Source organism: Aythya marila (assembly GCF_965140915.1).
Source record: "Aythya marila genome assembly, chromosome: 26".
In the NCBI taxonomy this organism is placed as follows: domain Eukaryota; kingdom Metazoa; phylum Chordata; class Aves; order Anseriformes; family Anatidae; genus Aythya; species Aythya marila.
The window spans coordinates 553,494-579,905 of record NC_139067.1 but is presented as its reverse complement, the minus strand read 5'-3'; the positions used below and the strand labels follow the sequence as shown (position 1 = coordinate 579,905).

General features: G+C 66.0%; 1 protein-coding gene across 5 annotated transcripts; it reads right to left on the bottom strand.

The window, feature by feature from the left end:
- Positions 1-24,493, bottom strand: FGFR1 (fibroblast growth factor receptor 1). 5 transcript variants are annotated; one of them, XM_082779659.1, is made up of 18 exons: positions 24,259-24,493; positions 18,602-18,813; positions 10,682-10,945; positions 9,743-9,826; positions 9,242-9,417; positions 7,921-8,044; positions 7,058-7,248; positions 5,603-5,747; positions 4,189-4,391; positions 3,610-3,755; positions 3,395-3,516; positions 3,164-3,274; positions 2,856-3,046; positions 2,596-2,718; positions 2,380-2,450; positions 2,126-2,263; positions 1,541-1,646; positions 1-1,456 (listed from the first exon to the last, which is right to left on the bottom strand). In XM_082779659.1, the coding sequence occupies exons 2-18, from the start codon at positions 18,690-18,692 to the stop codon at positions 1,280-1,282; spliced, it is 2,463 nt and encodes an 820-aa protein (XP_082635785.1). In that variant the 5' UTR covers positions 18,693-18,813; positions 24,259-24,493; the 3' UTR covers positions 1-1,279. The 5 variants fall into 5 exon arrangements, with proteins under 5 accessions (XP_082635785.1, XP_082635787.1, XP_082635786.1 ...); XM_082779661.1 differs by having other exon boundaries at positions 4,195-4,391; XM_082779660.1 differs by lacking the exon at positions 24,259-24,493 and adding an exon at positions 22,396-22,415.
- Between the last annotated feature and the right edge of the window lie 1,919 nt (positions 24,494-26,412).

The following is a 26,412-nucleotide window of genomic DNA, read 5'->3' as shown; positions in this document are numbered from 1 at the left end:
CTTGGTTAAAGTCTTTAATAATTACAAGAATTCCAGATTCATTACAGAAGAGTTTACAACAAATAATATTTCTCCATACAAAGGCAAAATAAAACTTTTCAAGTAACAGCGCCCTGGCTCTGCCGTGCCGGGGAGGGACGGGGACGCGCGCCCCCACCAAGGCACCGCCGGGCAGCTCCGCGGGCTGGGCACCGGCACCGGCACCGCCGGGCAGGGCAGGGCCCGGTGAGGGGATGCCCGGCACCAGGACGCTCCCCACGGCGCCGGTAAGGCACAGGAGGGCATGGCCTGGGAGCGGGGGCTGCCCGGGAGCGGGGGCCGTGCTGTGCCAGCGCCCCGGTGTCGGGGGGCAGCACCCGCACGGCGCCGGGGGGCTGCAGCCGGCCCAGCAGCGCCGGAGACCCCGGGAGCCAGGGGGGAGGAAAGGCCATTTACACCATGACAACGTGCTCCCAAAAGGCATCGACACATCATTATTACTGTTTAATACAACCCCATATAAAACTGAAGCAGCAGCAGCAATTCTTATTGAGGGACCTAAACTGAAATAGGTTTAGAACATAATTTAAAAAAATAAAAACAGCAAAAGTAGCAAAATATATGATTTTTTTTTTTTTTTATAGCAACTGATATCTACCAGCCACTAGTACCTTACTACCAAACTGGTATATCTCTGGTAACAACCCTTTTAAAAAGACATGTAAATATATATTCATATTTATACATATTTTTAGCTATGTACACAGGACTTTTGTTCCCAGCACCGGCCGTCGGCTGCCTCTGCCGCCGGTGCTGAGCAGACGCCCGCGCTGGGTCCCCCCTCCGAGGTCCCGGGGATTTGGTCACCGGGGGCAGCCTCACAGCACCACGCACCCGAGGGCCGTGCCGTGGGACCCCTGCGTGGTCGGGGATCACCTCCCTGGGCTCCCCGTTTCCCCCCGGGCCACCACGTCCCAGCAGGGCGCCGGCCCCCGGGGAGGATTTGGGCTTAACCAAGTGGAGAGATCGAAGCGCAGAGCTCACGGAGGAGGTGAAAGGAAAGGAAACACCCGACACCCAAAACACCGAGCGAAGCCTTTGGGCTGCAGAGTTCACAGCGGAGGCGGCAGGAGGAGCTGGCAGGAGACGTGGGTGGTTCTGGTGGTGGTTCTGGTGCCGGGATGCTGCGGCCGTGCCTCCGAGGCCCCTCTCGCAGCTCGGCACGGCCGGGCCCCGCGGCGGCACCCCCCCGGCACCGCGGCACCCGCGGGCGTCCGGTCCCTCGCTGGCCGTGCCAGCCTCAGTGTCGCTTCAGTCCGCCGTTGGTGTGCTGGGGGGGGTACTTGGGAAGGCACGGCTCGTCCGGCAGAGGGTCGTGAGAAAACACAGAGTCCTCCCCCGAGGAGCAGGTGGAGCTGCGGGTGTCCGGGAAGCCGGGCGAGTACTGGTCCAGCGGCACCGAGAGGTCCAGGTACTCCTGCAAGGGACGGGGCTCAGGAGGGGACGGTGCAGCCCCGGGGGGGGATTCCTGGATGGGGTGGGCGCACGGGGGGTCCCCTACCTGGTTGGAGGTCATGGCCACGATCCTGTCCAGGTCCTCCACCAGCTGCTTGAAGGTGGGGCGCTGCGAGGGGACGGCGTGCCAGCAGTCCCGCATCATCATGTACCTGGGGGGGGGCCAAGGGGCGAGAGCTGAGCCGGGTCCCACAGGCACACGGGGAGCTCTGCGCCGTGGGCCGGCACCGTCAGCCAGCAGAGGTGGGATTTGGGGGATTTTGTGCTGTTCTGTGCTCATCTCCTGTGTGGGAGGAAGGGAATGCCCCCGCTGTGGGCACGGGGAAGGACACGGGGCTGTTTTGGTAGGACCTAACCTAAACTCGGCTAGTCCCTGCTCTGGGGTCATTCTGGGATTCGCTCCTGCTGAGCGGTACCAGGGGAAGATGTTGATTATTGCAAACAGATTGAGCTGATGTTTTCGCGGGGCCGGGAACTGCTGGAAAAGTAACTCTGAACATCTGCCTTCCCCGGCATGCACCTGCCTGCGCTCCGGGACGGGAGCATGAGGTTTGCCTGAGGTCTGCACGGGGTGCACTGGGGGGGAGCGGCACCGGCCACCCCCCGTCCCCCAGCCCGGCGCGGCACTCACAGCTCGTTGGTGCAATTGCTGGGCTTGTCCATCCTGTGGCCTTCCTTCAGCAGCTTGAAGAGCTCCTCCACCGGCACGCCGGGGTACGGCGAGCCGCCCAGCGTGAAGATCTCCCAGAGCAGCACGCCGAAGGACCACCTGCCGGGCGGGCACAGCCTCAGCCCGCTGCGCCCAGCGGGGGCCGCACCGGAGAGCTCCGGGTGCGTGCCCAGAAATCGGGTTGTTTGGTGCCGGGCCGTGCCCCGGGTACTCACACATCGCTCTGATGAGTGTATATGCGGTCAAACAGGGCCTCCGGGGCCATCCACTTCACTGGCAGGCGACCCTGGGGAGAAGCAAATCCCCCGTCAGCACCGAGCCCCAAGGCAGCCCGAGGATCCGGAGGGGATCACTGGGAACCTGGCGGCACGGACTGGGCTCTCCGAGCGCTGCCCCCCCCCTTCCACAAAGCCCCTCGTCGTGGCACTCACGTTTGTCGTCTTCTTGTAGTAATCGATGTGGTGGATGTCACGGGCCAGCCCGAAGTCAGCGATCTTCATCACGTTGTCCTCGGTCACCAGGACGTTCCTGGCCGCCAGGTCCCTGTGGATGCACTGGGCAGAGCGCGGGGCCGTGAGCCGGTCCCGAAACCCCATCACCCCCCCACCCCATGGCAAAGGGGGTCACGGCCCCTTCCCACAGCCCGACCACCGGGGTCCCCCTGTCTGGGACTCAGCGGGGGGGCTCTCACCTTCTTGGAGGCCAGGTACTCCATGCCCCGCGCCACCTGGTAGGCGCAGGACACCAGGTCCTTGAAGGAGAGCTGCTCCTCGGGGACGCGGGCGGGGTTGTAGCAGTACTCCATGCCGGGGGGGCGCCGCGCCTGCAGGTACTCGCGCAGGTTGCCCTTGCTGGCGTACTCCACGATGACATAGAGGGGGCCTGGGGGCAGCGGGGTCGGGCAGCGCTCAGCGGGACCCCAGCCCCTGCTCAGCCCCCGGGGGCTGTCCTCGCCCCCCCATGGAAGCCGGGACGCCCCCTCCCCACCCTCGTGCTCACCGTCCTGCGTGCAGGCCCCCAGCAGGTTGATGATGTTCTTGTGCTTGCCGATCATCTTCATCATCTCCATCTCGGAGATGAGGTCGGACAAATCCTTCTCCGTGGCGTCGGCTGCAGCAGCAGAGGCGCCGGTCGGGGCGGGGGCCAGGCTGGGGTCCCCCCCACACCGTGCTCCCCTGGCCCCAGGCGCCGTGCAGGGCCCCCCCCCCCCCGGCTCCCAGCACCACTTACACTTGAGCATCTTCACGGCCACTTTGGTGACGCGGTTTGGCTTGTCCTTGTCGAGGCCGATGGCCTCGGCCAGCACCACCTGCCCGAAGCACCCTTCTCCCAGGGGCTTGCCCAGGATCAGCCTGCCGGGAGGACGGACAGACAGACGGCCTGAGGCCGGGGGAAGGACAGCGGGACGGCGCCCGGCCCCGCACCCACCCCGCAGTCACCCTCACCTGTCCCGGGGCAGCTCCCAGCGCGGGTCCTCGGGGAGCTCGTACTCGGAGACGCCGGCCAGCATGGGGGTGCCGCTGGAGGAGAGGCGCGAGGGCCGCACCAGCATCACGCCCGAGTTCATGGAGGAGCTGGAGTCGGCCGACACCTGCAGCGGGGCCGTGGGTTACCTTCTCGTGGTGCCTGGGGCCGCGGCCGGCCGCCCCCGCCGGGGGGAAGGCGCTGACCGGGGCCCTTCGCCCCCCAGGCCCTGCCCGGATCCCCAGCGCTGTCTGCGGGCACGGGGCCCCTGCAGCGCTGCTTCCAGTCGGAGCACAACTAAATCATTTTTAATTAATTTCCTGCTTGCTGATACCACGAAATGCACAGCCTGGGGGTCCTCCCGTCTCCTCGGTGGGTACAACAGGCTCTTCTGCCCCAAACATTGGGTGGCCATAAATCCTTCTGGCCCTCCGCACTACGGTCCCCACCCCGCACCGTGCCGTGGGTGAGGGGTGGCCCTGGTCCCCCCCACCCTAACCCAGGGAAAAGGCGAGCCTCTGGGGGAGCAGTAGGTGCAAACAAACCCCCTCTCTACTTTCTGTTACCTGTCTGCGCAGGGGGATGCTCTTGGCCAGCTTGTGCACGGCCAGCTGGCTGTTGAAGTCCGTCTTCTTGGTGGTGCTCTTCATCTTGTAGATGATGACGGTCACCACCATGCAGGAGATGAGGAAGGCTCCCGTGCAGTAGATGATGATCTCCAGGTAGAGGGGGGACGTCATCATGGCCGGCGTGTCCTCGATAGCTGGGTCGGCACGGGGAGGGCATTAGCAGGACCCCACCCCGAGGTGCTGGGGAGACCCCGGCCCCAATCCTCGCTCGGGGTCAGCCCTGCCTGGGGCGCAGCGGGGAGCGGGGAGGCTGCACGGGGACCCCTGGGCCGTGCGCTGCATCCGCAGGCAGGCACCCGGGGTGGGGGGAGGCAGGATGGGGCCTTGGGATGGGTTAAATGAGAGGTGTGAAGTGGGGGCACGGTGCCTGTCCCCGCTCCGTATGGGGTGGTGTGGTGCTGGTGGCACTGCACGGCTGAGCTCATCCATGGGTGTGTGTGGGGGATGCCCCCTGCATCGCCCCGTGGGGTCCCTGCCCCGCTGCTGAGCTGTGCCCATCCCCCAGGGATACGGCGGGGTGGAGGGGGCCATGCAGCACTGCCAGCTCTGGGGGGGTCTGGGCGTTACTGGGAACACTGGGGCAGCTCAAGCGGAGCAGCCAGAAGCGCCGCCAGCAGCAGCAGCCTGCCGGGACCCCGGGCTGCTGGGGAGGGGTCCCAGCCCCGCGTGCCGCGGTGCAGACCCTGTGCTGGTGGCTGCCGGTGGCACAGGAGGGAGCGGTGCCAGGAGTAGCTCGGGGCAGCTGCAGCTGCACAGTTTGGGGCAGCCACAAACCACAATCAGCAGTGGGGGAGCTGCTGTACCCCCCCGCAGCACCCCCGACCTGACCCCCAGAGAACAGAGCCTCAGAGAGAGGCGAAGAGCGGAAACCTCCTGTCCCTGCAGCCACCACCTCCGAGCACGCCAAGCGGCGGCTGATAACGGGGAAAGTTTTTGGCTGGCAAGCGAGGAGCAGGCAGCACCCCAAAAAACTTTCCCTGGCTGCTGTTATCAGCCGTGGGGCCGGGCAGCATCGATGGGCAGGAGCAGCATCGATGCGCCCGGAGCGCAGCACAGCGACAGCCCCGGTGCGCTCCCACCCCGCGGGGCAAGGCCAGCTCCTTGGGGGCACACGGAGCCGGGCAGCACCCCCAGCCCCCCCAGAGCCCCCCGCTGCCGGCGTGTGCCCGGGATGCTGGCCTGGCCCCGGGTCCAAGCCGGGTTAAAAGCAGCCGGGTATGCATTGCTGGGGGGGGGAGGGCTGCGCGCCCCTTCCCTACCCGCCGGGGAAGCGCCCTGCCCCGGGCCGCAATGCATACGACGCGTGGAAACGAGGGAGGAAAGGGACAGGAAAAGGAGTATATACCTTCGAGAACTGTCAACCATGCAGAGTGATGGGAGATCCCAATAGAATTACCCGCCAAACATGTATACTCCCCAGCATCCTCAAAAGAGACATTCCTTAAGTGAAGGACTTCCATTTCTTTGTCTGTCGTGTTAACGCCAGCCGTCTAGAAGGAAAAATGGAAGCAAAAAACGGAGAAGCAAACGACATGAGATCTTCTGGGAAGCGGGCCAGAGAGGAGGGAGCTCAGTCTCATTTGCCAGACCCCCGGGAGCAGACAGAGACCACTGCAGCCCTGTTACAGAGACCCTCAGGATGACCACTCATCCAGCGGCCCTACGGAGATGCCGGTTAAAAACCCTTCACCAAACTGAGTGTCCTGCCCATCTGAACATGCTGGCAATGGGCTACATGGAAAAATAGAGCTCAGGGAGAGCCGGCCGGCTGAGCCTCAGGACGTGCGGGGCACGAGGACGGAGACAGGAGGCAGGGCAGGGACAGCGGCACACACCCGGCACGGCTCCGGTGGCTGCGCAGCGGGGTGGGAAGCACATGGAGGGGGGGGGAGGACAGAGCACAGAACCTAGCCGGCCTCGCTGGGTATTTTTCCATGGCTTTTTGCACCAGAAATACAGCAGAAACAAGAGAGCCCAGAGTTTTGTTCTCCACCGCTGGGGACGGACTGTCCAAGGAAGCCTCCCACTGGGCGTCCTTCCGATTACCTTTCGCCAGAGGTCTGGTGACAGTGAGCCACGCAGACTGGTTGGCCTCGCCAATATAATTGGAAACCTTACAAACATACTCCCCGCTCTCCGCCTCTGTCACATTATACAGGGTCAGCACCTCCGCATCAGAGCTATTAATTCCCGAGTGCTGGAACAGACCAACAACAGAGGAGTCACATCGACGGCGTCAAAACTCGCGGCGCCCGCAGCGTCGGCGCCCGCTCCGCCGGCACGGCGGGGGGGGGGCTGCCCCCAGCCGGCACCACCGCGGGCAGCAGGGCTCGGGGGGCACAGTGGGGGCAGCAGCAGGCGAGGGACCGCAGCGCTGCTCCCTGCTGCATCGCCCCCAGGGGCATGGGAAGGGACAGCCGCGTGCCTTGGGGTCCAGGTGAGGATGGGGAGAGGCGAGCCCCCCGGGATGCTGAGCGGCTGGTGCACGGAGGGTGCTGCTCCTGCCTGGAGGGAGCAGGGCGCAGCCATCCGCCCCCGTGCTGGCTGCCAGGGCCCCCCCAGCCCCACGGCGTGCACCTTTGGGGCACCACAAGGCTTTACGCCCCCCCTGCATGCTGCCCTCCCTGCCCCCTGCCCACCTCCCACCCCGGGAGCGCAGCACACAGGGCTGGGGGCGGCTCTGGGGCTCCGGCTGCCTCGGTGCCACCCGGAGGGGTCCCCGGCTCCGTGGGACCCCCCGGCTGTGCCCAGGGGGACCCTGCAGGGAGCTGGGCTGGGGCAGCCCGGGGTGCGGCTTTACCTTCAGGATCTGCACGTAGGGCAAGTTGTCGGGGCCGATCTTGCTGCCGTTGACCTCGATGTGCTTCAGCCACTGGATGTGGGGCTGGGGGTCGCTGTAGACCTTGCAGACAAACTCCACGTTGCTACCCAGGGCCACCGTCTTGTTGGCAGGGAGCCCTGCCTGCAGGATGGGCCGGTGCGGGGAGCGCTCTGCAGGGGCCGGAGGGACGGGGACACCTCACCACGGGGCACCCCGCGTGGGGACCCCCGCTCGGGGAGGGGGGGCCGTGACTCCCCTGTGCCCGGGGGTTTCCTCCCGCAGCCCCAGGCCCGGGGACAGGTGACGTCCCGGGAGGTGACACCCCGGTGCGGGGACTTGGCTACCTATTGGGGGGTCAGAGGTCAAACAAACCTAACGAGGGCCCCGGCCGTTAACAAAGCGGCTGCCACTGTGGTGAGTCAGCATTAACAAACCCCTTTGTTCACCTCGCTGACTGTTCCCTTCAGTTTGCTCAGTGTAATCAAATTAAATCACATTTTTAATGGTTCATTTACTGGCATTTAGAGCAGCTCCACATGTGGAACTGCTCAGACCAGCCTTCCCAGCTGGGAATTATGGCTAATAAGGCGATTAGAAAAAGTTTCTGTCTGGTCTATGAAATTATTTCCACCACAATTAAAAACCCCCAGAATGGTTCGGGGTGATCCTTCCGCCTCGCCTGCTCTGCACCAGGGGGCATCCCGTGCCTCCCCTCCCCGTGTCCCCGTCCCGTGCTGGGGACAGGCGGCTGGCCGGGCTCGGGAACGGTTTGGGAGCAGCGCCCAGCCCAGCAGAGCCCACCGGTGGCACCGCTGGCGTTGCCCCCCCAGCGCCATCCTCACCCACGACATCCAGCTGGTAGGTGTGGTTGATGCTCCCGTATTTGTTCTCCACGATGCAGGTGTAGTTGCCCTTATCGGACGGCACCACCGAGTCCATGATGATGCTCCAGGTGGCGTAGCGGACCTGGGGGCAGGGGGGGGCTGGCGTTAGGTGCGAGGCGCCGGGCGCACGCATCAGGCCCGGCTCAGCCCCCCGGCACGACATAAATCTGGGTCCGAGGTCACCTTTCCCCTCTCCTGCAGAGGGGCCGTAATTGCTCCCAGCTGTGCCGGGCCGGGCTCGCCGCGGAGCCCAGCGGCAGATGCTGTGAGCTGAGCGCACCGGGCATGGGGACGCCCGCCCCGAGGGAACAGAGCGGCTTTGTTCTGCCCCATGGGGGTCAGCGGGCAGGGCACAGCGCATCCCGGGGAGTCCTGGGTGCTGCTGACCGAGCATTTTTCCTCCTGGCCCGTCCCCGGGTGGCTCTGCAGGGCTGCGAGCGCTCCCAGGTCCCCCCTGGCCGTGGGGCGCAGGGATGAGCCCCCTGCACCCATCCCCTGCTGCTCCTGGGCTCCGGCTGCTTCTGCCCCACACCGGGCTGCCACGTTCCTCCCTCCCAGCTGGGACCTGGTGACGCCCTCAGCCCAGCACTTCAGCCCCAGCAGCCACCCCTGGCTCCGTGCTGTCACCTTCCAGCTGAGCCGCCTTGCACAGACAGGGACCTGCTGCCCTGGGGTGCAGCGCTGAGCCCCTGCATCCCCCCCCTTCTCCCATTTCCCCTCCCCAGCCCCATGGGAAGCTGCCTTCACGGGCTATGCCTGGCACCCCGAGCTGCAGCCCAGCTCCAAAACCAAACGGAGCAACCGGAGGCTGCCAGAGCAGCAGCCCCCATGGAATAGCGAAGGGATGGAGAGGGGACGGGGCCCCCCGGCTGCTGGGGGTGCCGGGGCTGGAGGTGGCCCTGGGTGCAGGAGGAGCACCCGGGGCGGACGCTCCGCGGGGGGATTAGCGCGGCCAAGGCTGGCTGGTTTCGTCCTTCCCCCTCCCCCAAAGGTTGATGCTGGTGCAAACATGACCCAGAAGCAGGTCACTGCCGTGGGGCTGTTCTGCAACAGGAATGTCAGGGGGCCCATCTGCCCCTCTGGAGGCCCGGGGCTGCGCAAACAGGCGGCTCGGTGCCTCTTAAGCTGCAGAGCCCATTCACTTCCCCCTCCTCCCCGCGCCGCCCCAGAGCGAGCCCCCAGCCCGGCCCCTCGAGGTGCTCGCGGAGCCCGGACCCATCAGGATGGAGCCCGGGCAGCCGCACAAACACCCACCCGTGGGTGCTGCCCCAGCCCGTACCTTGTATCCCCCGATGCGGTGGTCGGGCTTGAACTCCTTGCCGTTCTTCAGCCAGCGCAGCGTGGGGTTGGGCGTCCCGCCCGACGGGCACTTGAACTTCACCGTCTTGGCAGCAGGGACGGCGTGGAGCTTCTTCTCCATCTTCTCGGGATAGGTCCAGTAGGGAGCTACGGCCTCTGGGGAGCCAGAGCGGTGGGCTCAGCGCGGTGGGCGCAGGGCACCGGGCAAACGGCGGGGGTTTGGGCACAGCAGCAGCCTCCCCATCACAACCTGGTGCTGGTGTTCCCCAGGGCACTGGGGGCTTCCCCACCGAGCCCTCGCTGACACCAGGTGCCATGGGCTGCAGCAGGGCCCTGCCCTCCCTCTCCTGCCCACCCTCTCCTGGGTCCCTGCGTGATGCCCACGTGTGTGCCCGGCTTCCCCTGGCCCCCACCCCAAAGCTCAGGGCAGAGGGAGGAAGGGTCAGGGCAGCCTGGGGGCAAACCCCTCCAGCAGACGTACGGTTCGGCTTGGTGTTATCGGCCTCCTTCTCCTCTGAGGAGGAATCGTCTTCGTCGTCGTCATCCTCCGCGGAGGGGAGTGCGTCTGCAAGAGAAGAGACGCCCGGCTGAGCGTGCGCCCACCGACCTGCCCTTCCTCCTGCACGGGACCCGACACCAGGGCAGCACCGAGGCACGGCGGGGAGCTGCGAGGCTCCTGGTGGCACGGCCAGCGGGGTCCCGGCTAGCAGTGCCTGCTGTCCAAGCACAATTTGCCCCCCGAGGCTGATTTTGGGCTGAGGAAGGCAGCGCCCCATGCTGCGCCCCCAGGCACCGTGCCTGGCGCCACCAATCCATCCAGGGAGCAGCTGAGCCCCCAAGGCTCAGCCAACGCCTCCCGACCCGCAGCGTTCACCTCCAGCATCGTGCCTCAACACCACCAAAGTGAACCTCGGCCCGAGCCCAGCGCGTGCTCGATGTGGCAGCGGGACGTGCAGCCCTGCCAGCCCATGCAGACAAACACACGTGTTCCCACGCATGCACCCCGTGGGCTTGCAGGGGCAGCGGGGGCATCGGACACCATCCGTGCTCCCCCCTGGCAGCCTCAGCCTCCCCCTGCCCCGCGGGGCCGGCAGCAACACCCGGCGGTGCCGGCCCTTGCGCAGAGCTCTCCGTGCACCACCATCCTCATCAGCCCGTGCCCTGCGGGCGCGACAACCCCGGCTGCCCTCCGGGCACGGCAGGGAGCCCTCGCACCGCGTCCCCAGCTCCTCAGCCGGGCTCCGTGGCCGTGCCACGCGTGGGGAGCGCGGTGCCACCGGGGTCGGTGCGGGGCCGGGACCCTCGGGCAGCGCCGCTGCCGAACAAACCTGCGCGTGGCGGCGAGCATGCAAACGCCTGCGCACGGGCACCTCCGCTCCTCGCTCCGCCTGGGCTGCCCCTTCCCTGCGCCGCTACGAACCTGAGACGTTCACGGAGAAGTAGGTGGTCTCGCTCCCCGAGGGGCTGTTGGTCATGCAGGCATAGAGCCCCGAGTCCTCGGGCACAGCGTCCCTGACCTCTACCTCCTCCCCGGTAATGCGCGTCCGGTTGTTCTCGGCCAGCTGGACGCCGTCTCGCACCCAGTTGATGCTCTGGACGTCATCCCGCAGCCGGCAGCGCAGCTGGAGGAGGTCCCCGGGGTGGGCCGAGTAGGACTCCACTTCGATTTTCGCTTTGGGCAGAACTGGAGGAGTTAGGGGAGAGAGGGAGAGAAGGGAAAAAAAAAAAAAAAAGGAGAAAAGAACTAGAGACAAAAGGACACCAAGCTGCTGAGGGGCTGTGTTAATCAGGCAACATGCGCTGCTGGGACGTTGCTGCTGGCCCCGGGGCTGGCTGTCCCCGAGCGCGGCCACGCAGCCCGCGGGGCACGGGGGAAGCAGAGGCAGAGGCTGAAAGCGGCCGAAGCAGCACCAAGCGCCTGGCCCCACGGCACGGCGAGGCGGCAGCCGGGGAGCTGAGAACCACCGAGCGCCCTCGGGCTCTGCCTGGCCCCGTCCCTCGAGGAGGGAGCGTGCTGGGGCAGGGGTCTAAAATGGGGGAGAAATGGGCAACCTGGGACAAACCCCGGTGGCTCTGCCCCGCTGCTGCTCATGGGTCCCGGGGTGCCCCCTGCCCAGGAGGGGTCTCAGCCAGCGAAGCGGGCCCCGGGGTCCCCATGCTGCAGGGACCCCCGCCCCGGTCAGAGCACCTCGGGGAAGGGCAGAAGGCCGGGTCAATTAGGGGGGCAGCAGGCGGGGTGCGAGGCTCAGCGAGAGCAGCAGCGCTGGGAAAGCTCAGCCCAGGGGAGCTCCGGCCAAGGAGGGCCGGCGGGGTGCTCCTCGCTTGTAGCTGTCCTGAGGTGTTCGTGCCAGCAGCACAAAAATCCTGCCCGTCCATCCTGGTGCTACGCGGGCTGCTCCCTCCTGTCCCTGGTGTCGCAGACGGGGCCGTGTCCCCCAGCGCTGCCCTCGCCCGGCGGTGCCGCTGCACAAAGCCGTTGGTCCCCAGGTGCTGGGCTCGGCGCAGATGTCCGGGTTTCAAACAATCTCGTCCAATTTCCTGGCCCAAGGAAGGGCTCAGCCAGGTGCAGCTCTGGCTTTCCTCCCAGTGCCAGCACCACCGGTTTTCTTGCAGATCTCTGTCACTATTTATTTCCACAGGCACCGACGTTCAGGGTGGGTGCAGCCGCGTTCCTACAGCATCTTCCCGGTCCTCGCCGCTCTCTGGGCAGTGGCCGGCTGGCTTCAGGCTGGCTGACAGCAAAAGCCGTCCCCTTCCACTCGCTCCAGCTCAGCACAGAGCCTTTTCACAAGGCAGCCCCAGAGCAAATCCTCGGGAACACCTCCTGCATGTGCCAAGGTTCAGAACGGCTTCCAGAGGTCCCTTCCAACTGTGACCGTGCATTGATCCCGGGATTCCCTCGTAGCAGCCCCTGGGGCCGCCTGGCTGCCAGCACCCCGGCAGAAGGACGTGCCAAAACCTTCCTGGGCCGGCCCAGCAGGTGCCCATCGCCCCGACGGGGAGGCTCTGCCCCGCTCTGCTCCCTCCTGCTGCTGCAAACGAGGTTTGGGGCTTCCAGCACCTCGCTCAGCGAGCCCGGCTCCGCGCTCTGCCTCCTGGCCTCGCACATCTGAGAGGCTGCAGGGGAAAACCCTCTAGGAACAGCTTGGGAGCTTCTCTCGTGTGCTGAGCACCTAAACGAAAGCAGCTTGCTGGGGAAGAGTTCAGCGCTTTCCTTGATGGCGAGAGGGCCAAAAGCCAGGCTCCGGGTCTAGCAGCGGGAAGGTGGAGGCTGCCGGAGCCCTGTGGCTGGTGGGGGACGAGCCTTGCTTTCCCCATCCCGTTTTCCCCGTGTTTCCCTCCCGCAGCCACACAGGACGGGCACTCCTTGCAGCTCTGATTTGTGTTTCAAAGGATTAGTCACAGGCAGCCCCCAGCACACACAATGCAGCAGCTCTGCCCCGGCTGTGTCCGAGCACGGCACAACACCACCACACTGCCCGTCCTGCCCCATCGCCTTCCCAAACACAGCAGGGTCAGCCAGCGAAAAACAGCCACGAGAACCCAAAACAAAACCAGGAGCAGCAGCCAGAGCTCTGTCCCCTGTTTTATGCCCTCCAGCACCCGCTTTGGGCTCGGGTCTGAACTCCTGCAGCCCCCAAACACCTCCCGGCCGGACCCACGGATGGGTTTGTGGGGAGAAAAGCCCTTTGGAGGCGGGGAGAGCTTGGAGCCCCCCACCTGCTGCTGGGGCTCGGGGGGCTCACGGGGGCGGCCCTGCGAGCCCGGGGCTGCTTTGCAGCAGCAGGGATGTGATGGACGGGGCGCTGCCCCGGCGGAGAGGGGAGGCAGAGGGCAAGGCAGGATCCTGCCCTTCGGTAACCCAAAGCACATCTCTGGCACTCGGGGAGGAGGCGGAAAACGCGGCATGGTGGGAACGGCCTGAAAATGAATTCACAGCCTAATGAGCATGTCCAGGTTAGCTCCCCCCCGGGTGGCAGCGGGACAATGAGGCTGCCGGGGCGGCCCTGGCAGGCGGACAGCACCGCAGCCCTCAGGGACGGCCCGGCTGGCACCGCCACGGCTCCTGCAGAAACACGGCCACGCTCCGGGCAGCGCGGTGCCCCGGCAGCACAGTGCCCTCGGCAGGGCTCGTCTTGCCCCCACCTACGTTAATTAGGGGGAGCCCGTTTGATCGCTGGGCTCCATCAGCCGGAGACGTCTCTTTCAGACGTTTTTCTGTAACTTACACCCAGCCAGCAGGTGCAGCTCCTCCGGAGAGCCGCCGGCTGCTCCGAGCAGGGTGCGAGCAAACCTGAAGCAAGCCCCGGCAGCGAAAGCTCAATCGGCCGGACAAACGCTTGGCTCTGCTCTTGCCCAGCCCGTCCCGTTGCTGCTTGGCAAGGGAGCCAAGCGCAGGAAGCAGAGCATGGTGCTGCCCACCCAGCCCTCACGGGGTGCACCGGGGGTGCTGCTCCTGCTGGGGGCTGCGTGCCTGCACCCCTGTGAAAAGGGGTCCGGCTCCCTCTGTCCCCCTTGTCTGCCAGCTGCTCTGCACGGGGAGGAGAAACACCCACCCAAAATATGAATGAGGTGTAAGAGAACAAATGCAAACTCCCTGCAAAGCTTCCCTGCTGCCCCCGGGGGTCTGGTACCCGTGTACCTGCCATCCCAGCACTGCGTTGCCCCTCTCCCATCCTACACCTGCCCCACGTGGCTGTGCACCTCTCGCAGGCAGCACTGCAGGGAAGAGGAGGAATTTGGGTCCCCAGGGATGCCAAGGAGCCCCCAGAGCAGCTCCAGGAGTGGGCATGCTCTGCAGGGCTGAGGATGGGACCTTCTGCTGAGGTTCTGGTTGTGGTGTTTCTTTTTGCTGTGTGTTTTAAGGGAAAACCGCCAGCTCCAGCACCACTGCACTGGCCTGGAGAAGCCAGCACAACGCACGTTAAATCTGGCACACTCGAACTCTCCGCCATGCCCTTTTCAACCTCAATTCTTCAGCCTGGGGAGGAATCCTGAGCTTCCTGGTGCAGAGGGGGCTGGGAGAGCCCCACCACACCCCATCCAGCAGGGGAAGGGAGCGCTCACAGCCCGGGAGGGGCCCCCACGTCCCACGCAAGGAGGAATGACCCTGGCCCTGGAGGAACGCGCCTTCGCCTCGAAACGAGCCCGGGACGGTTTTGTTGCCTTGTCCCAGCTTTGAAATGGAAGCGAGCCAGATGGAGAGTGTCACCGGCTTCCTACAACTGCCACCGCTCCCCCAGGCATGGCCCCTGCTGCGGCCGGGGCCGGGGCCGCCGGGGTGGCTCCGATTAACCTTTCCCCCTGCTCCCAGCGCAGCCCGGCCGCTCGCCCGCCCTCCTTCCCCCCCCAACCCCGAAGGATTTTGCATGCAAATGGCCCCGCGCCAGGGCCGGGCCGTCAGAATGGAGAAGTTCTGCATTCAGCCCTGACAAAACCGCGCGGACCGCTGTGTTTGCCAGAGCGAGCGCAATAAAGCGGCCAACAAAGCGGCGCAGGAACAATCCGGGCTGAATGGCCGCGAGCAGCGGGTCCGGCCGCCGGTTGCCCTGGAAACCCCACCAGGGCTCACTGAAGGTATTTCCTGAAGAAAAAGCACACACATGCCCCACAGCTCTGCTAATCCCAACAGGAAGCGCTTACCGGGACGTGGGGATTGGCTTCTTTCTTATTTAAAAAGTGCCTCTCCCGGCTCGCCCCCGCAGCTGCCCCTGGGCGCGCACGGAGGTGGCCAAGTGGCCCCCGCAGCATCCCCTGGGCCGGGGGTCCCGTCACCCCTGCCCTGGGGTCCCACCACCTCTGCCTGGGGATCGGGGAGATGCCGCAGGGCAGACGCAGAACCACGACCGGGTTCTTCTCCGGGGCCTTGCCCCGTGCCCTCTCCCACCCGGCTCTCCAGCAGCAGAGGCGAATTGCTGCAGCCCCGGGCATGCTGCGTGGCTGAGCCAGCACTGAAACGCAGCAGTGAGGTGCAGCAGCATGACATGGAGCAGTGTTTCAGTACCGGGCATGCCAGCAGCTTGCAATGTCTCCAGGGTGAATGCTCACCTGTGCCCTGGACACCCCGGGAGCCGAGCAGCCTGCAGGGTGGCAGCTTGGGGCAGCCGGGGGTCCTGCATGTCCCAGGGACCCACACACATGCCTGTGGCTTTTTGCAATAAGCAAGGGGTTTGCCAGGGCCCCCGCTCCTTTCCCCCAGAGCTGCAGGATCCTTGCACACCCCAGGCACAACACGACCCCACAGGAGCAGCAGCCAGCCCCACTCACACGGGGAAGGCACGGGGCAGCTCCGCAGCCCAGGCTCTGGCCGAGCGCTGCTGCCTTTCCCAAAGACTCATATTTCTTTTTTTTTTTTTTTTTTCCCTCCTCAATTAAGGGCTGGAGTGACAGCATCCGAGTGGAAAGGCGGGAGGCGGGGAACAATGCCTGCTCGACAGGCTGGGAGGGGAAGGGAGCAGCGTGATGCCCCAGCGGACACGGCCGTGCCCCGGGGACAGAGCGGCTGCAGCAATGGGGGGCCAGGGCAGACAGACCCCCCCCCGGCCGGTGGGATCACGGGTGCAGGTGGGGGCTGCCGGGCCCCCCAGGCTCCAGTAACAATCCTGGGCTGCCACCTTCAGCAGAGGTGCAGGTTTCCGAGCCCCCACAGCTCTGCCCCTTTGGGTCCGGAGCAAGCCCCCCGGGACGAGGCGGCCACAACAAAGCCCTGCAACTGGGAGGGGGGATAAGCCTGCAGCCAGCTGGGCCAGCATCTGTGCTGGGAAATGGGGCACCAGGGGACTGGGAAGGGGGCTTGGAGCTCCCCAGGGGACTGGGAAAGGTGCTCAAAGCTGCTGGGGGGGCTGCAGCCCCTGGCTCTGTCCCTGTCCACGGGGCTCCCCTTCCCCAAACCTTGCCCCCGATCACCCTTCCCAGTGGGGACGGGATGCATCCCCCCAAAGGCATCTGCTGCAGCTCTCAGGGATCGGAGCACCCCAAAATGTTCTGCTCCCCAAACGGGCCCAGCAGCACCCGGCTCCCCGCGGGGACGTGCTCGGGCGCTTCGTGCCGCCGGCGTCCCCTGCACGCAGGGATGAGGCAGACCCGGGGCGGTGGAAAAGCCCCGACAGCGGGGAGGACAATAGCAGACAAGGAGAGAGGGGGAAAAAAAAAATCCCCTCTGCAATTTTCTGCAGGTTTCTGTTTAACCTGAAGACAAAGACTGGCTTTGTGAGGCGGGGAGATGGAGGTTGCTCATGGAAATTTCTTGGCTTTTTCCCTTAACTTTTTTTTTTTTTTTACCACCTCCAAATTTAGGCAACTATAAAATGCAGTAAGTGCCCATTAATATTTTATTTGCTGCAGATTTTTCAATCACGGCAGCGAGTCCCTGACAAAGGCAGGGTTTTCCGAGCCCCCTCCCCAGGCCACGAGGAGGAGGCGGGCCGGCGGTTTGAAATCCCCCTCTGCAGCCAAGGCAGGGGCCGCTCGCCCTGCGTGAGCGAGCGCGGGGGATTACTCGCTCCCCGGGAAGGGAGCTTAGCCGCCTCAAAACCAGGAGTAAACTGAAACCCCATAAACATCCAGAACAAAGTCCGGAAAAGCTGCTGCCTCCGCCACGGAGGGGACGGGAGCGCGGTCGCAGCCGCCGCCGGGCGATGCTCACGGGGACGATGCGGGGAAGGACGGCGCAGCAGCCCCGGGATGGGATGCAGGCACCCCACACACAGCCCCCACGGGACCCCAAACCCTGTGGGGTCGGACCCGGAGCCTTCCCTCGCAGGTGAAGCTCCGGGTGGTGCTGAGGGTCCCGGCCCGGGCCCGGCCCTTTCCCTCCCGGCCCGGCGCGGAGGCGCGTGTCAGGCTGGAACATTTCGTTCCCGGCAGCCGGCTCCGGAGCCAAAGGGCCGGGCTCTGCCCCAGCCGGGCTCCTGCTGTGGCACTAATTGGGCCGCCCTGCTGGGAGCCGTGCTGGGGAGCGCTCCCAGTTATTGTCAGCCCTGCCACGGGGCTGGCGAGGGCCCAGCTCCCTCCTCTCCTCCACCACCAGCACCATTGGCCCGATGCTGCTCCCTCCGGGGCTCCCCGGGGCTCCCCAAACCCAGCTCGGCTCACACCAGCCTTCAGCCCGAGCACCCGGGCAGCTTTCCCCGGAGCCCAGGGAGCTGCTGTGCACCCACACAGCCCCGAGCCGCCCGCCCAGAGCCACCGCTCCCCCAGGCGCTGCCGGGAAACCTCTTCCAGGAGAAGCAACCTCCTGAGCAAAACATGTTTACTGCTGTCAGCCGCGTTATTTACAAAAACAGGCGGCGAACGTGCCAGTGGAAAAACCTCAGGGAAGGTCGCTGGTGAGCGATGCTCTGCCCAGGCACCGCTCGGGGGTGGCAGCAGCCTGCAGCCCCCCGGGGACGCGCACAGCTCCAGAGAGCGCAGCGGCCGCATCCATCATGGGGTCCTGCTGCCCCCGACCCTGGACACTGCCTGGCCCCAGTGCAGTCGGCTCAGGGACCCCAGCTGAAGCAGGGATTGCTCTCTGGTGTGCCCGCTGCCATGGGGTGAGTGCTCTTATCCCAAGCCACCAAAGGAGCACTGCTGTTGTTCCTGGGCAGCCCCGCGTCCGTCCGCATTTTGGGGTTTGGGTGGGAGGAGCGGGGAAGGAGGAGCGAGCCTTAAAAAGAAAAGCCGTACCCCACAGCCCAGACATTCTCGGGTAATTAAAACCAAAAGGCAGCCAGTCAGAAGTCCCGGGCGGCGGTGGCTGGTCTGTTTATTCTCTGCCTCACCAAGGGAAGGCCGGGCTTTGAAATGCTATCGCGTCCTCCCTGCGCGGGGCCGGCCCTCTCTGGGGCCCGGTGACCCTCGGAACCCCATCCACCGCGTCAAGGTGCCACCAGGGCCCGGGGCTTTGCGGGGCCGTAGGAGCGAGTTCCTGCAGCCCCTGGCCACAACCCCGCTGCTTTTGGAGAGGGCAGCCCGAGCTCCCAGCCTCTGCCAGGTCTTCAGGGGCTGCATCCTCCTCCAAACCCTTGTTTGGCTTCGCCACTGTTTCCCTCCTGGTTTATAGCACCCATGGGTGATGCTGGAAGCGTGCACAGGCTTTTCACACCCCTGCCCCTCGCTCTTTGCAGGCGATGCTCACCACGGCCCTCCTGGCACCAGCCCGTGGCCCCAGGGCACCCGGTGGCCACACGTGGCAGCGGTCGTGCCCTCACACACGCTGCGGCTCCGCGGGCAGCAGCCCCGCGCTGGCCCTCGGCCCAGCCTCTGCCTCTTGTGCAAGGCAGGGGAGAGATAGCGGCTATCTTATCACCCCGCGAGGAACACAAAGAAGGAGCCGGCGCGGCGGCTGTGCTCGCCTTACCTTGGTCGGGCAGGGTGGGGGCCGGCCTGGCAGCGGAGAGCGCGGCTGTGACCAGCACAGCCCAAAGGATGAGGCACCTCCAGGTCAACATCCCACTGCTGCGGCTACTGCTCGGCGACTGGGCTCCGCAGCTCCCACTCCATGGGGGCGCCGGGTGGCTCGGCCGGCGGGGGCACTGGGGGGGTCTCCGCCGGGCCGTCGGCCGCTGCAAGCTGCGGAGGAGGAAAGCAGAGTCAGGACAGGGCGCGGAGCAGCCCCACGCCACGCGGCCCCTTCCCCTCTGTGCCCCTTTGGCAGCCCCCACCAACAGCCCCACAGACACCGTGCTGGGACGTGCTCGCCACGGCAAGTGACACCCTTTGTGTCCCCAGCCCGTCAGGGGAGACCTTCAGAGCCACCCCAACCCCCTGCAGCCTCCAGCAACCCAGATCGGCAGATTTAGGTTTTTCTGAAAAAAATAACAACCAAAAAACCGAACGTGCTGATGTGCTGAGAGCAAACTTGCTGGCAAAGCAGCCCCGAGTAAAGCAGAATTTCCCAGAACGGTGGGGGAAATTGTCAAAGGCTGTTTAAAAGAGGGGAGGGTTCTGCTCGACTCCCTTCCTTCTCCTTCACATAGTTGGCACCAGAAAGGCAAGTCTAATACAGATCGAAATGCTGTAAAATTTTTGCAACAACAACAAAAAAAATCTCCCTTTACTCTAGCCAGATCTCCAGGACTTGGCAGAAGCCTTTCAGCTTTCTTTAACTCTGCCCACATGCAGAACGGAGAAGTCTCAAGATCCGAACGTCCTGTGGGCCCGGAGAGGTGTTCCTCTGGAAGCCAGGCCACCTCTCTCCTGCGCACGCATGCCTGCAGGCATGACTTTTGCAAATGCCTGCCTGCCTCTCCTTGTTTGCACTGCACCTTCTGCTACAAGCACCCCAGGCAGCTCCCAAACCGCGCCGAGCCCAGGATGCAGCCCGGGGACGCAGCAGGTGCCGGTGTGGTTAACCCAAGCTGGGTGCCCCCAAAGCCCTTTCGGGGTGTCAGCGCTGCAGGGAGGTGAGGCACATTGCGCACCGATGCCCCCAAACAGAAGGGGTCTCGCTGCACACCTCCTGCTGGGCAAGTCCCCCATACCCGGACCAAATCACGGTGTTACCTGTGCCACCACGCACCCTTGGCACGGCACAAACCCCACAGACCCCAGCCCCTCCACCTCCCACAGAGCTCCCTCTGCTGAGGAACCCTTCCAGGTGGCCGCTGTGCCGGAGCCGAAGGGATGTGGCCTCCTCCACCCGCATCCCTCCTGCCCTCCGGCCTTCCCTCGGCCACGTGGGAAGAAGCAGGAGCAAACCCTGCTCGGGGCGTGCGGCTGGAGCCAGAGCCTGGACGCCTTTGGCCGTCCCCAGCCAGCCGCCTGCTTCCCCGGGGAGCCGCGCGCGAGGCCCCGCGCTCCATCCTCCACAACATCTGCGACGCCGCAAAGCCTCCGACCGAGGTCCCGACACCAGCAGCCAGTAATTGCTCCCCCAGGCTTTACCGCAGGGCTCGCGCACGAGCTCCCTGCCCCGGTAATTGCATAACCCCAGCCCGGCTGCGCTGGCCGGGGCGGCGGTGCCGGGCGCTCCGGGAGCAGGCACGTGGGGACGGCACCGAGCCCCGTATCCGGGCCACCGCTCCCCTTCCCAAAGCGTCACCTCTCCCAGGGGCAGGCAGCTGCCCCTGCCGTCCCCAAAAGACCCACATTGAACACTGGGTGCTGCCTGGGGGGCTCAAACAGAGCTCCAGCAGGTTTGGGGGCTCCAGCTGCCCCTTCCCCACCAGTGCTGGAGCGTTTGGGACCCCAAATATTGACAGGAGGCCGGGCAGGGAGGAGCAGCACGCAGCAAACGCCGGCATTATCTCCCAGCCCCGGCGCTCCCGGGCGCCAGGCAGCGCGCTTCAGAGCCGTGATTGAGTGTTAGCGATTTATCAGGGCTTGGAAGGGGGAGGTGGAAAAAAAAAGTCGTCGGTGTTTCTGGAAATTATTTTCTGTCTCTGAGCGGTTTTGTTTATCGACAGCACATGCTCCCCGGAACATGCCCTAATGCGCAGCGTCTGCGTGGGCCCCCGGGCGGCTCGGTGCCGAGGGGCGGGCGGGGGGCGCGCTGCACCTCGGCGAGCGGCAGTTCCTGACAAGTGAGTCAGTGCTGGCTCGGTGCACAGCGAAGCCCTTCCTTCGCCAGATCCACCTCGGAGCGGGCCCGGCCGGCTGATTCAGGGGCTCGGCAGCAGCCTCTCGGCCTCTTTCCACTGCTCACAGGTCTCCCAGCGGCCAGGAGCTGCCCCATGGCGGGGAGAATCCCGGGGGGAACGGGGAGGGAGCCGCGTGCCAGGACGCAGGGAGCGGGGGCTCAGCTCCGTGCTTGGCTCCCAGCAGAGGCAGGCAGCAGCTACGGCCCAGCTGGAGAGCAGAGGAGCAGGACAGGGACCTGCCCTGCACGTGGGGACAAAGCGGGGGCTCCCCCAGCTTCCCCTCGGCCACAGACTGGGGACACTGGTGAGCAGCGAGGAGCTGGTGCCGGTGGAAGGGGAGCCGGGGGCCCTGTGCGAGGAGCTGGGGCAGTGGAGAGGGCTCCTACCTGCGCAGACAAAGGCATGGCTCTGCTCCGTGTTTGTACAGCTTTTATATAAATCCCAACAGGAAACCGCTCGCTCGGAAGGGCTGCAGCCCAGGCAGGGAGGGTCCCTGGCTCCTTCCAGGCACAAGCCTCGGAGAGCATCTGCCCCGCTCCCGCACGGCCCCAGCACGCTGCAATTTGGTGCTTGGGGTGGATTCGAGCAACTAAAAATGGAAGCAGCGAGAGGAACCAGGGCTAAGTGCCCCTTAGAGACCTGCCTGCCGAGGCTGCAATTACAGCTGGCCATTACACCCACGGAGCTATTTAGGAGCGCCGGCAGGAACACCCCCGTGCCCGCCTACCCCGCGCCCCAGCCCAGCCTTTGCACACCCGCGTGCCCCGGGGAGCAGCCCCGTGCAACCTGCCGCATCTGCTGTCCTCAGTGCGACCGGGGGCCAGACCTTCGCCCTCTGCTCTCCCACGCCGTGAGTCAGGCTGAGCTGTCGGCACGCACGCAGCACAGGCAGGGCCCTTCCCCTGCCGGTCAGCGGCTCCGATGAGCGTTTCTGAGCTGAGTGTGGCGGGGAAGCCCCTTCCCGGCGCGTGGCTCATCCCTGGGAACGCATCCAAGGTGCCAGAAGCAGGAGCGTGGCCGCTCGGCTGGGGCACCCTGGGGTGGGAGCAGGGCTGGGGGCTCCCAGAACTCCCCGAGCTCGCCCCCCAGGAGCAGGCTGCATGTGCCCAGCCACAAAGAAGACAGACTGATATTTTTCTCCGAGCCCCAGCGCAAGCAGCCCCTCCGAGCTCCCTTGGGACAGAAGGACACGGCAAAGGCAAAGCTCCCCAGGGGACACAGAGAACCTTCCCCTCACCCAGCACTCCTTGCCCCGGCCTCAGGTCGGGAACCAAGTATTTGCTGAAATAAAAAGCAAACACAACTGCAAATGTAACTACAGGGAAAAACTGTAATGCTTAAAGCAGACGCATGCTTGGAAAAATAAATATCCAACTGTGCAGCACACATACAGCGTTAACCCTTCCCAGCCACACGCATTACAGCCTGCCAGGAGTGTCTCTAGCGCCGAGTTCCCCGTGAACAGGGGTCTGGCACATGGGGCAGGAAGGATGGGGAAAGGCCCAGCCTCACCCCCAGATCTCTGTAAAACCAGCTCAGGTTTAGCAGCATCCCCAAACCCAGGGCCCCATACCTCAGGGCTCAGTTTTCAGATCTGCAGAGCATCCATCAGCACCCAAAAACCTCCCCGGGCTGGTCCCGCTGCCTGCTGTGCCGAGGAGAGCTCCAGGATGAGGACCCCAGGACGCAGCCGCAGCCTCTGGAGGAGGCAGGGGCCGGTTACCCTGCCCGACAGGCGGCTGGGGCTGGATGGGGCTTCCCTGCACGCAGCTCCTCCCAGGAAAGCTGCTGGGAGCGGAAGGACACGCGCTTCTCCGGCAGACGTATCCCCTACTGCTCACATTTGCCTTCATCCCCAGAAGCAGGAGGTCCCCGACGGGGAGAAAGCCAAATTGCGGGCGAGCATCTGCGATCCAGCCCGGGCCTGGAGAGCGCAGCACCGGGGCGAAACCAGCTGGGGCTGCAGGCAAAGCAGCTCCCAGTTCAGTTTACATTTTCGGGCAGATAAATAAACAGGGAGCTCCAGTTTGCCCCCGAAAGTGACCTGGGCTCCTGCCCAGCACAGCTGGAGCAGCCAGGTGCCTCGCACACTGCGAAGCCCCGCGCCCGGCGCCGCTCCTGCCCTCAGCCCGCCGGGGCAAGGACTGTGCTCGTTTGTTTTAATCCTCTCTGAGCAACACAAGAAGGCAACAGTGCACGCCAGCCACCGCAGAGATTAGGGGAGGAAGTGCTCCCGTGCGGGGAAAATGGCTGCTAGCCAGAGAGGTGTGCGGGGTCCGCGCCCCTGCTCCCGCAGCACCCCCGGGCTGGGCAGGGTCACTGCCGCCCACAGCCCCGCTCCTCGGCACCAATTTGGGGAGCTGGGAGGCACCCCGAGACCTCCAGCAAGAGCAAACCGCTGCCTCCGCCTGCTCACAGCCGGACACGAATCCCAATTTCACTCCATCTGGGACCCCGACAAACCAGCAAGCTCCGAATCCGTCCGTTCTACCAACGCCAGCAGTTTCACCGAGGGGCGAGCCGCAGCGTGAAGGTTTAAACATTCACCGCAGGGCAGCCGCGGCGGCCAGCCGCAGCACGCGAGGCACGGCGCAGTTATCCAACAACCCGGCGCAGGGGGGAAATCGCGAGGCGGCTTCGGCGCTGCTCGGCGGAACCTGAACGCGTCGGGAACGGGCACGCAGCCCCCGGCCCCCGGCCCCGCTCCCCGTGCCCTGGCCGGGCTGTGCCAGCCCCATCCAGCACCGGCTGTGCCCGGGGGGCTGCGGGCACCCGGCAGGCAACGGCACCGCCGCGCTCCCCGAGCCTCCGCCACGCGCCTCCGGGAGCGACCCCCGGGCAGGAATTTGGGTGGAGGGCGCGGCGAGCCCCCCAGCTCCGAGCCCCCCAGCTCCCCTCGAGGGGCTCACGGGCACACCGAGGCGGCACAAAGCCAAAGCGCGGATTTGGAGCTCCTCCGTGCGCGGCTTCTCCCGAAACGCCCCGACACCTCGCGCCCCAGGCGAAACAAAACCCAGCTCCTCTCCCACCTCTCCCACCTCCTCCCGGGGACCGCCGGGCTCCCCCCTCGCGAACTTTTGTCGGACGGGGCCCGGGAAGCGCCGCCGAGCCCGGCACGGAGCCTGCGGGGAGCAGGGGGGGGTCCCGGCGCCCAGCTCCGGCCCCAGCAGCGGGCGCCGAGCGGCGGCGAAGCGGAGCCCCCCCCGCGCACGGGCACCGGACACGCAAGCGAGAGCTCGGCCGCCGCTCGCCGAGCCCCCCCGGTGCCCCGAGCCGGGGTCCCCGTCGAGCCGCCCGGCGGCGAGCGAGGAGCGCGGCGGAGGGGCCGCGGTCCCGATCGCCCCCCCCCCCAGGCACAAAGCGAGGTCCCGCCGCCCCGCTCTCCCTCCCGCCCCCTCCGCGCTGCCGGTGCCGGTGCGCGCCCCCGCGAACTCACCGGAGCCCCTCGGGGCGGCGGCGGCGGCGCGGTGCCCGCCGCTCCCGGGAACAATGGAGGGGAGCCCCGGCCGGGGCGAGAGGCGCAGCCCCGCCGCCGCCGCGCTCACAGCGGCCGCCCCATGGCGGGGCCGGCCCCGAGGTGGCGGCGGGAGGCGCTCCCGGGAGCCGCGGCCGCCCCGACGGCCGCCCCTTGGCGCTGCGCTGCCGCTGCCGCCGCGTCCCCGCCGTGCGCCCGCCGCCGCCGGACTGAGCCGCTCCCCCGGCACCCCGCCGCCTCCCCCCGGCTCCTCCCCCGCCTTCCTCGCAGCCCTCCTCCTCCTCCTCAGCGGCCTGATGGGGCTTGTAGTCGCCGCCGGGCCGCCCCCTCGGCGCCCCCCGGGCCGCGCTCCCCCCCGGGGCAGCCCCCGGGGCGGACACCTCCGTGCCGCCGGCGCTGCAATCGCGGCGGGGCAGCGGCCGGGGCGGCCGTGGCGGTCGCAGCGCTGCGTTTGGACCAAAATCCGGGCGTCCACCTCCAGCAGCAGCCGTGCAGAGCCCCCGGCGCGGGTTCCCCCCGGGATGACAGAGGTGCGGACGGGGAGAGGGGGGGGACGGGGAGACGCCTGCCGGGATGCTCCCCCAGCAAACCGCGCACGGGGGAGTTGAGCCAAGAGCAGGGAGCGTGGGGGCTGCGGAGCCACCCCCGGCTTTGTCCCGGACTTGTTAAAGTTGGCCCCGAAGGGGTCCTACAGGGCTGCGCTGTGACACCTCCTCGTGATGGGACCGTGCCCCTGCTGCTCCCGTTCCTTGGTTATGGTTTTCTGCTCGCTCCATCATGGCAGTGCTTGGATGGGGAGAACCATCCCTGCTCCAGGCTCAGGGATCTGCCCGCATCCCCGGCCCCAGCATCGCATCGGGGCTCAGCACAGGAGTGACCACAAGTTGTCACCATCTGGTGGCACAACTGGAGTATGAGCAGGTCCTCCTGGACGGAGAGGGAGACCAACACTCCCCGGGGGTGGCCTCAGGCTGCCGAGAGCCCAGGCTGGGACCCTGAGAGGCAACAGGGCCCTGGGGGCTGAGCTGGGGCTCGCTGCCTGCTGGGGACAGGCGGAGGGGCAGGGAACGAGGACTCGGCCGCAGCAGGGAACCGCCAGCCCCTGCCCACCCCTGGGCATCCTCCCTGCCTTGGGCACGATGTCCTGGGCTCCTCTATACCTGATGCAACTGCAAGGCAAGGCAGATGCTAATTTCACATGAACCCGGGCTGGTTTCAGTCTAACTGCCCTTAATCAAGAACAGGATTAAGATAAACTGGAAGGAGCTCGTGGCTGCCACAGCAGTGGAGCAGCTTGCCATGCATCGGGCAGCCCGCGGGCAGCAGCCGGAGGGGAGCAGCTCAGGTTTGGCTCAGCAGAGACTCGCTGAGCTGGGGCACGCTCAGGCCCCTCTCCTGCTCCTCCAAAGCACATTCTCCTGTGCTCCAGCTGTGGGACCAGCAGGGCCTGAATTAAAGGTGCTGGGAACCTGCACCGTGCCGGGGAGCCCCCCCCATCCACATGCCCACGCAGGGACACACACTGCAGGCTCCACACGTACACAGCACGCACAGCAGCACCCCACCAAGGCCATGGGGTGCCCCCCACCACCCACACGCTCCCACGTGGCACCGACACCACCCACGGGTGAACCCCCACCATTGCTGCCATTGGACACAGGGACCCCAGGCACAGTGCTGGGGAGCACCCGGTGCAGCCTGCCCAGTTGTTCCCCCATGTCTCCAGACTGGTTGTACTGGGAACCAGAGCGAGCAGGGGGGACACCAGAAGGGCTGAGCTGGGAGGAAGAGAGCTGCGGCACAATAGAGCGGTTCCCCCCTGACCTTAGGTTTCCCAGTTAAAGATCTGCAGCTCTCCCCTCCTCCCCACTACAAAGGGAGCCCTTCCCAGTCCCTAATTCTGCATTTAGAAAACAAAAGCAGATGCATCTAGTTTAGCTTCGGAGAGGGGGAGGCAGGAGCAAGTGCTGAAGAACAAAGAGCTTTCCCTGAGAGATCTGACGGGACAAAGACTTTGGCAGCTCCAGCTCTCCCTGAAAGGGCCGGAGCCCATCAGGGTGCAGGCAGCTGCCGGGCTCCTGGGTCCCAGCCCGCAGGAGGGGCCGTGCAGGGTGC